This window comes from Pipra filicauda, unplaced genomic scaffold (genome assembly GCF_003945595.2).
Source record: "Pipra filicauda isolate LSUMZ 115617 unplaced genomic scaffold, ASM394559v2 scaffold62_size3274119_pilon, whole genome shotgun sequence".
NCBI classification, from domain to species: domain Eukaryota; kingdom Metazoa; phylum Chordata; class Aves; order Passeriformes; family Pipridae; genus Pipra; species Pipra filicauda.
This window is the reverse complement of record NW_024104787.1, coordinates 3,158,151-3,176,803: the sequence shown is the minus strand read 5'-3', so window position 1 is coordinate 3,176,803 and position 18,653 is coordinate 3,158,151. Positions and strand designations below refer to the sequence as shown.

The following is an 18,653-nucleotide window of genomic DNA, read 5'->3' as shown; positions in this document are numbered from 1 at the left end:
ACCTCCCTGCTCTAGCAGGGTCATCCTAGAGCACATTGCACAGGATTGTGTCCAGATGGTTCTTGAATATCTCCAGTGAGGGAGACTCCACATCTCTGGTTGTGACTGTTCCAGTGCTTGGTCACCTGCACAGTAAAGAAATTCTTCCTCATGTTCAGGTGGAACTTCCTGGGCATCAGTTTCTGCCTGTTGCCTCTCATCCTATTGCTTGGCACCACCGAGAAGAGCCTAGTACCAACCTCTTGACACCCTCCCTTCAGTCATCTTGAGGCTGAACAGGCCTATCTCTCTCATCCTGTCCTTGTAAGAGAGATGCTCCAGTTCCTTAATCATCTTTGTTGCCCTCTGCTGGACCCGCTCCAGGACCTCCAAGTCTTACTTGCACTGAGGAGTCCAGAACTGGACACAACACTCCAGATGTGGCCTCATGAGGGCCGAGTAGTCCAACTCCTGGCCCTGCGCAGGACACCCCGAGAGTCACACCATGTGCCTGAGAGCATTGTCCAAATGCTTCTTGAACTCTGTCAGGCTTGGTGCTGTGACCACTGCCTTGGGGAGCCTCTTGCAGCACCCAACCACCCTCTGGTTGAAGAACATTTTGCTAATATCCAACCTAAACCTCCCCTGACACAACTTCAGGCAATTCCCTTGGGCGCTGTCGCAGAGAAGAAATCAGTGCCTGCCCCTCTGCTTCCTGTCATAGGGAAGCTGTAGACTGGCTATGAGATCTCCCCTATGAAGGATTACCCTGTTGCAGTCTAAATGACCAGTCAGTACTGCGGGAAGATCAATAAAAAGACAAAGCAGTACCTGTGAGGCAGAAAAATATTTATGCTTTATATATAGTATACAACCTAAAGCAATACACACACTGCTTAATTTGAGGGGGAAAAACTCTAAAACCTCAGCATCCTGGATTCAATCTCCAGCTTGTTAAAACAGAGGTGTTCACAGAGGTGAAGGCTCACTTGGCACCTGCAGGCATGGCTACCTCATAAATGACCAAAGCCCAGATAAGCATGGGCTCAGGTCAGAGCCCTCTTATCACTAATTGCTAGAAGGGAGCAGCTCTAAATGGACCTGTGATAGGCACAGATGGCTGTCATCCTCTTCAGGTGAAATGCACCCACCTATGGTGGGGTGGAAAATGCAGTACCCACAGTACCAAGCAAAGAAAATTCATTTCCTCTGTTTCTGTCTGGCCTTTGATTTGTTTCTCAGCCCATTTTATAGCAACTTAAGTCAATTTTGTAGGTTTTTAGCTGCATTAAAACTAGCATTTAACAGGCCAAAATGAGTTTGATACAGGTGTATTCAAGTAGCATCAAATTTCTCTTTCTGGGATATGAACTTATAAATTGTAAAAATTACTAAAGTTGATTGATTTTATGCTGTTATTAGAATTGGTTATTCTATACTCTCCAAGGAAAGGTCCCAAGAGACAGCTAAGCTTTTAATAAATAATTTGTACTGATCATAATGGCCTGGCAGTTGGAAAAACTAGAAGGGATGCAAGGAAGAGCCAGTGATGTAGATTATAATCCTAATTCTGTTCCCTCTTGTCATCAAATAGGGTAAGTAACCCATGACTTGATGTAAAGAAGGGTCTCGAAAACCCATCATAATTAATCATTTAGAGGATAGTTAAATAATTTTATGAGATGTTTCATTAAAATGATAGATCCAGAGAGCAAACTACAGAAAAGTACTGAGACTGTAAAACATATTTTGATCATGCTTTAAGTACAATTGCACAAGTTTTGCAAAAGATAAAGTCAGGAAGGCCCTAAGTTCATTAATGATTAACAAAATACTAGCTGTTGTTCAAAATGTGCATGTGACATCCTCAAAGATAAAGAGAATCACACAGACCACGATTTATGATCTTTAAAGGCAATTTGTTAAGTTAAAATACAACTGCCAGCCTCTCCAAAAAAAGGTACTGGTATTTTTTGCTGCTGTAATTGCTGTAAGAGTTCTCTGCCTGTCTGGGGACAGATGAATAGTTCATCTGCATATAAGGGGAAGCTTTAAAAAGGGAAATTTATGAAGAGGGCATGGGCTCATGGACAAGTCATTAGCATAGGTACTAGCTACCACCTTACAGCTATTAGTGAGAAGAACTGAAATTACCACAGGCAGAATTCCTCTTTTAAGCCTGACAAGAATACCCTGAATTCCTTAATTTACTATTATTAGCACTTTATTAGCACTTTATTATTTATTAGCACTTCTGAAGGTGGCAACAACCCAAATGATGGCGTTAATTAATTTCATTGACTATTATGAGATGTTTATGGTCCGCTTAATAAATTAGTAGGCATTATTCAGCATACAACAGGAGTCGCTACCAAGTTAGCTAAAACTCCTGTCACTGAAGGATTAGAGTTTTAGTTGAGAACTCAGACTTTGTGTGGACCTAAAGTGGACTTCATAATAAGGTAGCAGAAATAGCACTAAAACCCACTTTTTATAAATTGTACAAAAGAAGGTGGTGGTTTGCAGGAAACTAAAAGTAATGCACCTTCTACTTCTGACAGTCAGATAAGTTAAGACAGGATCCAAGACCAGAGAATCGACATGCAGATTGATTTATGCATAGCAAAACTGGTTTATCTGCTTACTAGACTTGCATTAACATAGCTATATAGCAGTTACAAGATCATAAATTGGTGAGAACTTTATACTGGGAATTGGTTTTTTTCTGACATAAATTCCAACCTCTCCTAAGGGTATCTTGAGTGGATACAGTGAGACCCATCCTCTTGCAGTTCAGTCTTAAAAAGTTGGGTGTAGCTTGTCCATGATAAACAAACTGACTAAGCATTTCTGAAGATGTTATCTTTAGGTATTTTTAGGACACAAAGTGTCCTTTTTCTGTTAAAATATGAATATTAAAGTGAAGACATTTTTTTCTTTTATCTGAAAACCTACATGCTATGCACATTTGGTAGATTTTTGATGCCTTTTTCCCTAATAAAATTCATATTCTGCAACATAGACAATATAAGCCCCATGCAGAGTCCCACAAGTTAGGTACCTGTACCAGTTTTGAGATTGCAGATTTTTTGCCTAAATTGTTAAATATTTACTTATTGGTATGACTGAGAGCAGAGGCTGTGGGACAGAGAAGACTCCATATGCTTTATAGAATGATACAACTTTCCTCCTGGCTCTCTCCCAAGCTTTGGTGACATGACAAATGTCTAAAGATTTCTGTGTGCCCGGTGTAATTGTCTAAAACAGGAGTTAAGAATTTTGAGATTTCAAATTGCTTCTCTAACACTCCGAGCAGGCCAAATCCACAGGTCTAACCTGTCAGAGGTGACATTCCCTGTGGCTCTGCTGTTCCATTTCTGCAGATCCACTAACGGGAATTGGAGACATGATCTAACAGAGAGCAAGTGCGGGCAGTGGGAGCCTCATTTTGCAGACATATCTGCATAAAGGTGTTCCAAGTGTAGTTCTGCTGGGATGTGGGGATCCTAGGACACTCCTTTCTCCATATGCTCATCACTAATGCTGGCTGGCATCCTCCCCTGAGTCAAATGCTTCTTCTGTATAAACCTTACTGACATCAGGATGTCGGACTGAAGTGTGGTGCTTCGCTGAGGGTAAAGCACTAAGGACAGAGCCAAGCAACTTGACGATTATGACCAGACTGAAGCCCTGTGTCTGAGCTGGTTTGTGCTCTTCCTGCTCAAAAGTCGGCCTCAAAGGGCTCCTGTACACAGCCTATCTACATTGATAGAAGTATCCCCCCTATACTGTATTTCAATACCAAAACACAGATGCAGGCTGCCTCGAAAACTAAAGGAAGGTGCTCAAAAGCGTGTGGGAAGAGCATCTTCAGAGGGACTCAAAGGGCAGATTTTTAGATAAGGGTGGGAAAACAGAAGCAATGAAGAAAGACAAGGACATGGTGAAAAACAGGCCCTGAGAGAGAACAAGGCCCTGAGGAAAGCTAGGAAGGGACATACCTCCCTGAGGCTGAACAGAGGGAGGACTGGAGGTGTGAGTGGACATCCTCACTTTCCCTGGTGGTTTGGTTCCTTTTGCCCTGGGAACTGTGCATGTCACTTGCAAACAGGATTGCATCAGGGAACTCGAGCACCTGTCCTTCATTTCTGGTTTATTGCTTGAGTCAATAGAAACAGCATTGTGTTTGCTATGTATTTGCGTTAGCCAATCTAAATTTCAACTTGCTCTGGCCTTTGTACTGAGGTGGATTGATTTTATAAAATGCCACTGCAGTTTCATTAGTTTCACACTTTGGAACCCTCAATTCCTTTGGGGTTTGCTTGTTTGTTTGTTTGTTTGTTTTAAAATCTAAAACTTAATAAGTTTCTAATAAAAACATGCTACTCAACAGTTCGACAAGAGCAGAAGTAATGCTGTGATACAACAGTGTGCGACTACCAACATAGAAAGAGCCATGTCAAGATAAATGATTACACACTATCATGTTTACATACATTATTTTTAGCCAAAAAGTAATAAGCTAAAGTTTAATAAAAAGAGTAGACCACACTATAAATTGAAACTCAATTAACATCAAGATTATCAGGAATGTATGAGCCTAGCTCTTGTTAAAGCATAATCATTTTTAATTATAAGAAAAATTTGAATATTGTAGACAAAAAATATTTTAGTCACGAAGAGGTACATTAGGTTCATAGCTCACAGGAATATGCTGATGCAATAACCTGTACATTGCATCAGAATTTCAATGCAAAGCATTTATTTAGGCAGTGTGCCTGGACTGATATAACAAGCAGCCCATAGTCCTGGTCCTGCAGATCAGCTGAGCTTCAGCAAATAATCAAAGTAGATGTGAAACATCAAGGTATTTCTAAGTCTGTATTACTTCATATAAACAGATTTTATCTACAGACTGCAAATGTAATTAGAAAAAGAAACAAAAAAATACCACATCTGTATCATATTAAGCAGCAAAACATTCCTATCACTGTTAGTAGCACACGTGGTGTCATGGCTTGTGAAAATTGTAGAGCTGTAGTAAAGTAAATCTCCACTATGTTGACTGTACCGCACAAATTATTTTCAAATCACCAGCTCTATTTGAAGGCTTGAACTTGTGAATTAGCAAAGGCCATACAGTCTGCATTCTTGTGTGCTATAGCATTATAATTATTATTATGATTAAAAGTCATGCCCATTCTTCTCTTACCGCAAGTAGCTGTTGTTACTGGTGGGATACTGGTGATGGTGATAATGTTCGGGCTGGCTGTGCCAGAAAAGCATCTTGGGATGAGATGGAGTGTTGTGCTCAGCCAGGAGATGGTCACTGCAGTGACGGGAGAGTGGAAAGAGAAAACAAATACACACATTCAGATTAAAGTTGCAGCTGGGTTCCTCTCAGACCTTTATGTTGAGCTGCTGCCAGCAAGTTTGCCAATGTCCCTCTCTCCAAAAGAGGCGGGTAGCTGATGTCTTGGCTGGTCCCCACATACTCTGCTGCTCCCAAACCTGCTGCACTGCTGGCTGCTGCCCAGCTGCAAGGCTTTGTTACTACCTGATGTGACATCAGGTGCACCTCAGATCTCCCCACCATCCCCGTTTCCCTCCTCCCCTCTGTCCACACTGAGTGTCACTGAGCAAACTGTGTGTTACACAGCCAGGAGAAAGGGCAACTTCATAGCACTTCTGCCTCAGAGAGGCACAGAGCTTCCTCTTCACACAGTCCACTCAGAGAACTTACACACTATAACCTACATAGGCACAACTGACTGCAGAGAAAAAGAAAAATGGTGGAACGTACAATGACCTTTAAGGTGAGCAAGATGCCTTCTCAGCAGTGTATCCTTTTTGCCTGTTCATTCCATTCAAATAGCAGGCTACTACAGAATATAACTTTATAGCTACCTTATTGTCATGAACAATGAATAAAATAAAAATCCCAACAATGAAAACACTGTCAAATTGCAGGAAAAATATTGACTCCAACGCCCACCCAATACTACCCTCACACCCTCACTTTAGGGAAAAATCACATTCAGATGCAAAACAGCTGCTTGGCACACATATCCCAGTGCCATTTGTTTGCTGGGTTTTGCAGGCAAGATTGTAATATCAATTTTAAAACACATAAAATAGCACTGGTTGATCCTGCAAAGGCCTTGACACTCAGAAATAAGAGGGGGCACACATCCAAAATCCTCATCTGAAAACAGTTACCTGCAGAGGGCAGCCATTCTGCTTGAAATAGGAAGGACTACGCATAAATAGTAGAAGTTCAGTGGTGGCTTTGTTACTTTTGTTTTTTTTTAAATACCAGTTCATGCTATAAAAAGATACTTCTAAAAGGTATTACAATATTGTGGCAACACCCAGGCTATGAAAATTAGAGCATCAAAGAGCAAGGTTTTGGGAAACAAAAAGGAATTATTTCATATTAAAGTGATAGTAATATGCAGCAATCAGAAAAACTTCAAATACACATTACTTGTGATGCCGTTCACAAAAGCAGAAAAGAACTGGGACTGCTGCCTTAGTGATTCTAAGAGACTATTTTCTTCCAAGAAGTACATAGGTACCTCAAGGAGGGCTGTTATAACACAGATCAGCTCCTGTACACAAATTGGTCTTTGCTCCAGCAAGGATGAGAGCTGGACAAGCCTTTTCAAGGTTAGTTTTTCCACTCAAGTGTATATATGTAACTGCATACTCATAATAAGCACCCTCCCAGCAGATATAAGGGGCTGCATGTGTCCCAGTGACCACTGTTGTAATTTCTTAATAATTTTTGATTTCGGTGACTGTAGAAAAAGAACACATATCCTGCTCACTGGTTTACTCCATTTACTGGCAAATCATAAAATAGAATCACTCTGTCTTTAGCCCTAGATTTAGGCAAAGGAGTTAAATGTGTATGGTGCATTGTATTTGGAAGACCCGTTTCCCTTTGCACTGATTATTCTCATGGAAAGGACTACACATTTCACAAATCACTTTCACAGTCTTCCCTTGGGGTTGATATGAGCTTCCCACATAGAGGTTAGGCATCTGTTTTCTTCTGTGACTTGTATTTCTACTGAATGGAAGGAGTAATACCACAGATTCCCCTTCACTTAAAGAGCTTTCAGTCTCTTACCACAGAATGGCTCCCACCTTGCTATGCGTATCCCACACAGCTGATGTGGCTTTAAATCATCTGACTACTCCCCAAAAGTAGTCTGTTCCTTTTGACAGATCCTGGTTTGTCAAACAGCAGCTGGGAACACTGCAGTTTTAATGAGTCTTTTTTTTTTTTTTTTTTTTTTTTTTTTGAGAAGTCCAGGAGAGAACTTGGGAGCAAAAGTAATTTGAGACTCCCATTTTTCACCTTGAGAACAGTAGACTTCGTTACTAGCCCTTTCAGAATTAGTGTTGATATTTTTTAAATAGCACAAACACAATATATCAGTCGTAGATTTGTTCCTACATCACGACAGACAACTTGCTTTCACTGAAAATAACCACCCAGGGGAGCACAGCCAGATTCAGCTACTGGCCTGGGTTCACCCTAGATATTTTGAGTGTGGGTAGTGAGCGAGAGCTGTGAGGCCTCAGCGCTTTAGTTCTCTGATTTCAGTCCTTGGTCATTAGCTTGCCCAGGTGTTAACAGAGCTTTGACACTACCATCCACAGCTGTAGGCCGTAATAAAATACAGGAGCATCACAGCAAACATAGGGTGTTTATCAGTAGGGGAGGGTGAAATAATGGCAACTATTCTGGCCTCAGTTTCTAAGTGCTTGCTTGTTATAAAAAGCAGAAGTCCCAAGGCCCGTGTTACAGGTGCCCCTCACGGTATGCAAATTATTTCCTACTTGAGAGACCCGTGGCCACAAAAACTGCTGCTACAAACCATCCTATCCCACTGCAACCACTGGTGGTATAAGAAAAGCAAAGCACAACGAAATCTTGTGGATTTCCATGCAAAAGCACTGTGAAAGAGGAAATTTTGCTTGTCTTTTCCTTCCTCTGGGGTTTGACAAAATACTTATCACTCATAGTTGCTTTAAGTTCCTTGTATGGAAAATTAAGTAGACAGAATACGTAGAAAAAATGTTATTATTCAAACTGAAATTAAATACTACCAAAAAAAATCAAAATTCAGTGTTTCTTTTCTTTCTCCTCTTCAGTTTTGTGTTTTGACTGATGTTTGTTGCAAACAGTATATGGATAAAACTTCAATACAGTAGAACTTAGTTTTTTAAATTAGGATAAACTTCCCAGGTTATATTTAATCCTGGTATTTTGCCTTGTGAAACACTGTATATTCCCCACACCCACACCTGCTGCCCTTGACTAACCTCCAGACATAAAGGTATGTGGTTACACGGTCCTTCAAGTTTGGGGACAAATAAGGTGAGTTTTTTACCTCGTACTGTTTATTGTTAAGGGGCTATTTTTTTTTCTTGCTTTATGATCTACCCAATAAGTTCACAGATCTCAGCACAGGAGCACTGTATATACAAACAACAAGACATTATTTATTTAAAACATTTCATGCTCTAAGGCTTGTGTATGGCATGCAAAGTCCAACATGAAATTTAAGGTGGGGAGGCTCATGTTTTGCCTAATGGGTGGATCTGCGCTAAGTTAAGTACTTTAGCATATGGTGCCTGAAAACTTTATTGGACTTTTTTCCATGAGCCACATCCAAAATTATGAGGTCTCCTAAGGCATCATTCAGCTTGCTAATCTTTTTCATAGTGATCAGTCTCCCCACAATTTTTCTGATTGCCCTTCTGAGAAGTACAACAACCTGAAATATTAGTATATATACAGAATGTCATCTTTACTCTTTGAACAAGTGAAAACTGTTCTACAGACAATACATGGAAAAACTAATCAGGTACAATGTAAGACACTGTGAATTCAGTATATATTCTGAAAATTTTATTTAATGGAAGTTTTTGCCGTCCCATGATGACTTTTAGTTGTGCTTAAAATAGCAGATCAGTTTAAAATCAAAAGAAAATTTTATATTTATCCAGAAGCAATCCCTGTATACTTTATTCCCAAAACAGATTTTAGAGAAGAAAGTATTGTTATTTTGATGCGTCCTGTTTAGTTTTTGGACTCTTTTTGGTTGTGTAACAGTTGTTACCCAGTACAGGGTAGCTTTGGAATGAAAACAGCTGTCAAATCAGACACCAGTGACCCTGCTCAACTAGATCACTGTGGAACAGTGAGGTATTCAAGTCTAGATGATATTGCCTGCTTGCATGGGCTATGAATCCATTATACATCTATGTGAAAGGTGCTGACACACATTTCTAGCCCCTCTTACTGTTTGAACACACAACCTCTCTGTCTCTCCTTTATACCTTGTTAGTGCGACTGTATTCACTATAGTGAACTTAAAATCACTGATGAGCAACAATCACAAGCACGAATAACTTCTGCATGTGATTCATTGCTGCACTGACTTGCAGTTCTCCACACATCTCCTGACATGTTAAGAGCTGATCCAGCCCAGTTCTTTTGCTATGTCTGGTCATCTGAGGGTGGCAGAAGTATGTGGTCACTGCTGATAAACAGCCTGTGAACAGCACTGCCCTGTGTCTGTGTAGTGCAATTAAGGATAAGCAGCAATGCCTGCATGTTCTCCATGTCCACCTGCCACCTTTAATCTGGACTGTTGGATGGTTTTAGATGTCATAGTCTGGGCCTGCTGAACACTGAAGCACTGCAAGAACTGCTCACTTACCAGTCCTCCCTCTGTGATACAGAAAGCAGCAGGCCTGCCAACAAAAGGAAAGGGGAAATGGAAACACTCACAAAGAGCACTTTTGGTAGACCTCCTAAATTGCAGTAGAAATCTTAGGGCACTGGCAGCACAGGGACAAGGTAACCCAGGGCATCTGACCAGAATGGCACTCTGCTTGATACATAACAGTGCTGAGGACACTAAATGCTTCAACAGCCCCTTCTGGTCACTTTGATGAAACACATATGTAGCAGACTCTGTACTTGGACTTGCTTCAGTGTCTCCTTGATATGGGGCACTCGAAGAAGTAACTTTATATGTAAAAGAGAAATATGAATTGCTTCCAGTGCTCAAGTGTCAGATTACAACAAACATAGGTTTGGCTTGTTCTGAAGAATGCAGGGCACGATCCTTTCCTCATGGGGTCTATCTCCTTTTAAAGAAGTCTCCATTACAGAGCGTTCCTGGTCTGTGGTTTATTTCTCCATAGTCATATTCCTCACACTACCTACTTCTGCATCTCAGGATGCTGGAAGGCGTTGAGATATGAACTGAGGAATAAATGTCTTAGTGACTTCACATCTTACAAGACGGAGCATCGCAAATATTACCTGTGCCTTCTTCTGCTGCCTTTTAGGAACACTAAGGCCTATAAAGAAACCTATCATATGGAGATCATTTGTAGGCACAGAGATTTAGACAGCATCACTGACCAGAGAAAATTCTGATTTACCACATCACATACCCAAATCAAAACTTAAATTAGCACATTTTTATGGCTGTGGAAAATGGTGGAGTCTGGTGTGGGGTTTTTTTTGTTTGTTTTTTGGGGGGGGTTTTGTGGTTTTTTTTGACAACTAAGAAGTCTGTAAAGGTGGACAAGTTCAAGCAGTTGTTAGTCTGGTATTCTGTGCTTTCTGTGAACATACTTGATAGCCTAAAAATCAGTTTGGACTCCCAGAGTGCTGCAGCCATGTAGCCTTCCCGCATGTTGTAACATAGAAAAGAGCGCTCAGTTCCTTCTCATTCCTAATGGACTGAGTCCCTTTTACCTGAGGCTCTGAGGCAGCTTTGGTACTCTGCCAGGTCTAACATTTTCTTTCACTAGGCTGTCTTGGCTGTGTGGACAAAATCCTCCTACATCACTATTTTCATCTTAATTCCCAAAGCAGAAAGTGCGATGATGTGTATTCCAAGAAAACCCCCTTCCTAAAAACACTACCAATTACACAGGGGTTTTAAGGTTTTTAAGAACAATAGCTGCAAGTTACAGGGGGTTAAATTAGGTATATTACACCATGTCTTTCTTCTCATATTTTCTAACAAACCTGCATTTTTCACTTCCTAACAAGGCAAAAATGTTCTTATATGGCTCAAGAAGCAGTGGCTTCTGAGAAAAGGCAGCCTCTGATGATACCAACTCTTACTTCAAGTAAGCTTTTAAAAAGTTTAAGACTTATATCTTAACAAATTTAGATTTCCCCTCTTATACAGGCTATATAAATAGTAATGCATGAAAATTCCTCAGAGGAAACAGATAATTTTGTCTTGGTAAAATAGTTCAATTGATTAGCTGGCCAACATGGCCACAGCTGTAATCTGGAAGATCAAAAACCGCATCAAACAGCTCAGAAATTCTTTACATAAGATACAGCCATCTACAATGACATTGAGCTATGGTGTAAAAGTGTTTTATCTGCATCAGTTTAAGTTATGCTGAAAGGACACAAAGTAACAGGCCGGAAATTACTATTTTTCCAGATTAAAGGCATTTTGCAGTTGCCTACCATTAGTTACATTTCAAATGCGTTATTTCAGACTAGCATATAGATTAATTAAGCATTTTAAAACATGCTAATCTGCAATTTTAAATGAAACGCACATCCAGCTCCCCTACAGGCTTGCACTTGACCTGTTTATCTACGCTGAAATCAACGGTTCGTCTTCTCTGGTATTTTGACATGAGCTACATGTGCTCAGGTTAAACAAACTGTGCTAAGTTTTTTTTTTTGTATTCTCTTTCTTCCCCCCACAATACAGGCAGACCCTCAAAGCCCAGGACAGATGTTCATTCATTTTGCCAGCATCTCTGTGAGCCCAGGGTGCTGCTGGAGGACCAGAGATTGTTCCCCAATCTGATTTGTGAGGAAAAGAGTAGGGGAGCTCCCACAAAGTACTTTGTTGGCTCTGCCAGGGGCAGAGATGAATAGATGGTGAGGGAATACCTAAACCAGTCTAGCTGACTTTTGAGAATGTCTGTCTACTGCATAACTTAAATCTACAGCTTGCTTTTACTGCTACAGATCTTTCTTGGACAGACGGGCACTACTTTTGAATCTAGCCTGACATATAGTTCCAAGAACCATCTCCAGTCCTGGTTGTAGTAGGAGTTGATAGAGGTCCAAAGATGAGCATTGGTGGGCAATATCATAATCTAGGAAAGAAAGGACACTGAAAAAGAAAACTTGTAAAATGTTGATGTCCAAGATCAAGTTTAGTTACCTTTCTAACTCTTGTCTGATATCCCTGTAACTGGATATCAAACAGTTACATGAAGGTATGTTCCTTTTTCCACTGAAGAAATATTTTCCATGTTTCATTATCTGTAATTTTAAAAATCTTACTCCCTCAAAATATCCCCACTGGGAACATTTTTATCTACCTAAAATACATCAAGAGTTACAGAATTTTTATATTCAACAGAAATCACATTCAAAACTGCTTGCAAAACACCATTTTCCAAGTTTTCAAGAATTACTGTTAAGCAGCAGTTTACAGAGTTTCAATTCTGTCCCTTCAGTAGAGAACTTCTTAGTAAATACACTTATTATCCTAAAATTTTAATCAGCAAAGGAAGACACTTCTTCAGCTGGCATAATCCAAGCTGCACAGCTTGGGAACCCTGAGGTCTTAAAATATACTTAAGTATACAAACGTATACGCAATATAGAAAAAGAGTAAATGAAGTTTTTTACCTGCCTGACTAGCATAATTAGTTCCTCAAACTTCCCACATTACTGAAAATCTTCCTTGTTTTAACAAAAAAGACGGTGGAACACATACGTAAAGTATGAAGCAAATCTTCAAAGTATGTACTTTTAACGAGTTGAAAAGCTTAATTGGGAAATGTAGGGAGGAAAATTTAAGACGTTTTCTTCAGTGAATGTAATATGAATATTGACTTTCATCTTACCTGGAAGTAGACTGGAACTACAAATCTGTTTACTGTTTTAATTGGGAGAAAGTACTAGTTGTCATTCTTTAGATAATCCTGCAGTTCCCAAACAGCCTATTCATCCTCCTCATATTTATGTTTATTGTGTTCTGTGTGTTTGCTGAATCCCAACCTGACACAGCCAGTGGAACCATTCTCGCCAGCTACCATAGGGAGTAACTGTAGAGTAATTCAACATATTTATTCCCCAAGATTATTTTCGCTTTTCTGATTGTTTGAAAAGGGACAATGTCATATGCACAATTTGAATTCCTCTGCTGAAAATTAAAACCACGAGCAGTTTGGGCCTGCATTCTCAACAGAATTTTTACATGGGTAGGTTTGTGAATTTACTTAAATGTTTAAGCATTCATAGAAACTACTAAGAATATGTAAGTATTTCAGGATACAAATGTTTGTTCTTTTTGCTCTGGGACTCAGACCGCAAATAATAAACACAACTCAATCTGTTCCAACCTTTATCTTCAAAAACAAACAAGCAAGCCAACTCAGGAAAATTTACATCATCAGCTCTCCTTTCAATTTACATTTATTATCCCAACTTCCTTGCTTCAGCTGAACATAATGTGTTACTCAAAATTCTTTAAAGCAAATGACATCAAAGTCTGAGACATCCAAGATATGCATTTCTTATCCTGATTCTGCATGTAGCTTTCCTTCTTCTTTTTTTAAGCTCAAACTCAACCTTTAAGATTTACATTTCGGTATCCAAATGACTGCAATGACCTATCCTGACAGGATATTAGAGAGAACATACAGAACCCCTTTCTGAAAGAACAGCAACTTATATCTGTCCTAGTTTTTCCCAGATCTTTATGCTAATCCATTAGAGAAACCACCTCCAGCAGGAACATAAGGCATGACTAATCACTGCTTCAATTTAACTGAGCCAATGTCTATTTATAATATAGGAAATGAAGACAAAAGCAATGCAGTGAATCTGATAACTGGCTGCCGTGGAAATAATTTTCTTTCCAAATTCTTACATTCTGATGGCTTCATGTAATATAAACAGATTCTACCCTGTTTACAAAGATAGCAACCCCATCTTTGTTAGAAACAGAACTAGTCATATCATGAGTAAAATATTAATTTAAATATATTGCATTCAGATTTTTAATACATGGGATATCTCCATTTAAAGATGGCTTAAAAGCAAAACTAATGAAAAAACTTTTATGTAAATATCTTTCTCCCCCCCACCTGGAGCAAAATTTTTCAGTCATACAGGACCATTTCTTTCTTACCAACTTTTGTTTACACATAAAAAAACTAGGTTCCATCCAGAATATATACTGTATGTTTCAATAACTTATATTTTCAGTATGAAATAGCATCTTCAAAAAGATGACAAATAAAGTCATCTTGCAATGATCCTCTGAAAAGAAATATTACCTACAGAAAATGCAGGAATAACATACAGGAAGGACTACTAAGCTTAGAATTTGTGCAATTTTTTTAAGTGACCTTTTGTATAATCAAAATGAAACAACTACAGGATTGTAGACTGAAAAATATTTTTTTAAATATTAAAAAAATAAAATGCGAATGATGTATAATGTGCAAATAAATGAAATAATAAACAAGAAACCTGCCTAGAGGAAGGAAACTGTGTTCATAAAGACTCTATTCAATTTTTAAAAAATTTGTCTAGCACACCTATATTCACAGCATGTTCTCAAATGCCAAGTCAGATTTAGTAACAAGAGTATATAAAGAAACATCATTTGGACACACAAAACATGAAGATTAAGATAATTTTTTTTAAAACCAATGTTGTATCAATCACATTTATAATTTTTCTTATAGCATGTGATCAAATAAAGCAGAAAACCAGAATGTATACATTGCTAATCTTTTAAGTAATGTTATGTACATTTTATTGCCAGTATATGCACAATGGTAAGCATAGAACTATAAATACACAATGTAATTAAACAGTAGAAAACAACAAGGATGTTACACGTAACAAAGGAAAGAAAGAGGAGATACTATTTTCTTGATGTAGCTGCTAAAAAGGGCTAGCAATGTGTTATGACAGTCTTGGTTTTAAGTCTTTACATATATTTCTACAACTTTTCCTCCAAATAAATCTCTGCAATGGCATTGCTTCTTTAATAACCACATCTTAGCTCTTTCTATTGCATTCACTTCAAACTAAAGTAAAAACAACCTTTCATGTAACTACAAGCATCTGACTTAATTTTTTTATTCAGTTTTGTTTTTCAGGGTTCCTAGCAAGTAAAGTGTGTAAGTAGTTTCTTATGATATTTGGCTGCAATGTTGAAGAGCAGAGTTCGGAATACACATTAAGTGATAATTTGGAAAACAAAAATAAAGAAGATTTTTTTTCTGTAGATAGTTTTTCTACTGGGTGCTATATGCAGCAGCTCAGTCAAAAATTAGTCACCCTGAAGAGGTAGAGAGAATTTTAGCCTAGCATAGATCATCATCCTTGGCACCACAATTTTCTCTCTTATCAGGATACACTTCCTACAACTAGACAACATCACAATCAAAGGGAAGAAAGTCAGGAAAAAAAAAGGTCCACCATTCCTGGGAAGGGCACTGTTTCATCCCATTTCTCAGTTAAATCAGCTTGCTGCTTATATCAAAAACAGGGAAAAAAAAAAAAAAAAAAAAAAAAAAAAAAAAGAAAAAGACAACATTTAGGGACACAGTTACTTATCTTTGTTCTCTTTCCATTATCAACTTCATAAATACAAAGAACCATTATTCACAATATACTAACTCTTTTTCAAAAATGGAAAAACAAACCCTTGAAACATTTCCACACCTTAATCCAGATGGGTCTTGAGGATGCTATTCAAGAAAATCATGCAAATAATTTGGTGCAGCTTTTCCTACTCATCCAAAATATATATTCTTCTTTAAATTAAAAGGTGGCAAGATCCATAGCATTTGTGACTATTCCCCCACCTCCCCCCATTTAAATTCAATGCAGAAAATCTCGGTGCTTTTAGGAAGGTAAGGAATAAATAGTTTTCTGCACTGTTGTCATAAAATCCCATGTGAGTTACAATACAAGACTACTTGTTCCAGCAATTAGGTTGAGAGGAAACATTCTAGTGATAAAGATAAGTACATACTGAGCATGCTTGGGCAGAGCACTCCATTCTGAAGCATCCTGCTTGAAGAACGAAAGGTGACAAGGATGGTTCACGTCCATCAAGTGACCATTAACTCTGCTGCTCGGTAGCAGACTGCCACGCTATCACCAGGTCGGCAATGCTGCCCTGGGAGGGCTGTCTTCCACATTAAGAGGTACTGGTTGTACCAGTCCTCTGCTGCGCACACTAAATTCTTATTTATGCAACAAACATACAACCAATGAACAATATCACTTTTACAGAACTGGATCAATCCAGCTTTCTTTTTATAGGCATATTTCTCAATCTCCAGAATATCCCAAACAAGCTGTAAATAAGATGATGAACCACCAACACAGTGAACGAGTCTCACTGCAGTTCAGACTAGTTCAGCCTTGTTTCACATCACTTCTTGTTTCTAGCGAAGGACATGATACTCAAACAAAACAGCAATAAAAAAGTAATGTTATCTGCAGCTGAGTAAAGCAACAGAATTTATATTTTAACTTCTGAAGCTTAAAGCATACCTTTTTAATTAGCATTAAAAAAATCTTTTTTTAATACAGTAACACTGGCAAAAGTTAATGGGAAGACACAGAGGATTATGAACAGGGTAACTGATGGATAAGATTATTTTAAAATTTTATTCTGCTTTGATCAACTGATGTTAATACTGTTTTTCCTTGGATTTGGAATAATTCTATTGCAACAGTCACATGCAGGCTGAGGACAGCCGTTGGTTAAAGAAAAGAAAAGAAAAAAAAAACAAAAACCAAAATAAAAAAAGGGGGGGGGGGAAATAAACACAAGAAAAAAGTTCCAGAAGTTGTATGTAAGGATTTTCCTTTCACTGAAGAGGGCCTTGCCCTTGCTTTAGGAGACCTGGGTAACTCTTGTCAGCTTCATTAGCTTTGTCCAGACATATCTGCTGCTGTATCTCCTGCTCCAGAGCCTGTTTGTGCACGTTTGATGTAAAGGTTCAATAATTTCATCTGCAAATTTAAGACAAATTCACTTTGTTAGTATTTTCAAACTGTACAGACAGACTACAAGAATGGTACATTAATCCTTTTTCTTTTCCCCCCAAAAATTATATTTTACACAGCTGATTCAAAGGGAACATACTTGCCAATGAAAACATCAAACACAAGCAAAATTTGTCACAAAGAAAGTGCTCAAGTTTCTTCAAGGATGTAAAGAAGAGTATTATCTAAGGTAGTTAGATTAAGATAGATGGAATAATTTCCTCAAATTACAATGCTGTTCTAAATATGATTATGTTGATTTTTTCTTTTAAATTAATATTAAGGTTTAAGCCTCTAGTCAGAGTTGTTGATGCTGGTACTTACTAAAACTTCCAATATTGCCTAGAATCACTTTAAATACAATCATTGCCAGAGAGTATTTTTAAGATACAACAGTCTTTACAGATACAGAAAATTAATTGTCCCGCTTTATTCCCAAGGACAAAGAAACTCACAATTAACAGTTTACATGCAAAAAAACTGCATGTAAGAGATGTCAATAAAATCATAAATACCCTGAAACAAAAAGGACCACAGACTGATTACTATTATTTCAAATTAGAGGTACTGAAAGGACTGATGAAAGTAAAATAACAAGGAGGAAGGATAAATAAAACTTCTGTATCTAACATCTACATATTACATTCCTTGTTTTCCAATCAGAACTTGCATAAAAAAACAAGACAAGAAACACTGCTAGGAAAAGCCATACCGAGTATAGCCATTATCCCTACTACCTGCATACAAGTAACAAAACACATTAAAAAGCAGTAAGAAATATAGCTTAGTAATTATCTTGATGCTAAAGTTTGTACTCTTGCACAAATAAATACATACAGACTTTCAGTTTTCCATATTTTATGGTGAAGTTATATTAATGTTCAGAGGGTTTCAGCAGCCCTGATATTCTCCTTCAAGTACATAATTTATTGAAACTTTCTGGCAATAGCAACCGAAATGCAAATGCATACATGCAATTATGAACCCAGATTTCTTTAAATGGTATCTTTTACTTACTTTACTGCCAGTGAGTTGACTGAGATGTGGTTTTAGTTCATCACCAATTACTGCATGAATGGCTACAAGGCAGAAAACACATGCCTTACGAACGCTGCTCTCTGAATTATCATAACCCTAGAAAGCAATAAAATTAACATTAATACCTTATCAGTTAATGATTAAAAGCCTCAGAAAGCTATTTACTTATTTACTGTAATAAATACATCGAAGTGTACAGTAAATTAATGCTAGTGTAGCCCAATAAAGCATTCCAACAACAAAACAAACACTGCTGATACAGAGCATGCAGTTAAAAAGCAGGCTGCTTATTAATCACCATCGATAATCATTTTCCAGGCTGAATTTAAAACCCACACAATCCTGTTCATAAGTTACACTGAAAACAGAGCTGCTGTCATGCAATAGGGGAGCATGTTAAGAGAACTGTTCTAGATTATACAGATATTTGCTTAAAGCAGAAGACCACTCACAGTTTAGAGCTTCCTAACTCTGAAAGAAGAACTCTCATAACAGCTAAAGATTCTTTTGTTAACACTCATCTCTT

At 38.2% G+C, this 18,653-nt stretch overlaps 1 protein-coding gene across 30 annotated transcripts in view; it reads right to left on the bottom strand.

Moving 5' to 3' along the window:
- Nucleotides 1-13,399: 13,399 nt before the first annotated feature.
- The window catches only part of CLASP2 (cytoplasmic linker associated protein 2), a 142,521-nt gene continuing 137,267 nt past the window's right edge, over nt 13,400-18,653 (bottom strand). For 23 of the 30 annotated variants that reach the window (XM_039388315.1, XM_039388304.1, XM_039388305.1 and 20 more), the window contains 2 exons: nt 18,107-18,223; nt 15,623-17,056 (listed from right to left, as the gene is read on the bottom strand). In XM_039388315.1, the coding sequence (XP_039244249.1) occupies nt 16,970-17,056; nt 18,107-18,223 (204 nt within the window). In that variant the 3' untranslated portion in view covers nt 15,623-16,969. Of the gene's footprint in view, nt 15,557-15,622; nt 17,057-18,106; nt 18,224-18,653 lie in introns of those variants that run through there. The other 7 variants (XR_005566130.1, XR_005566129.1, XR_005566127.1 and 4 more) reach the window with 1 other exon arrangement.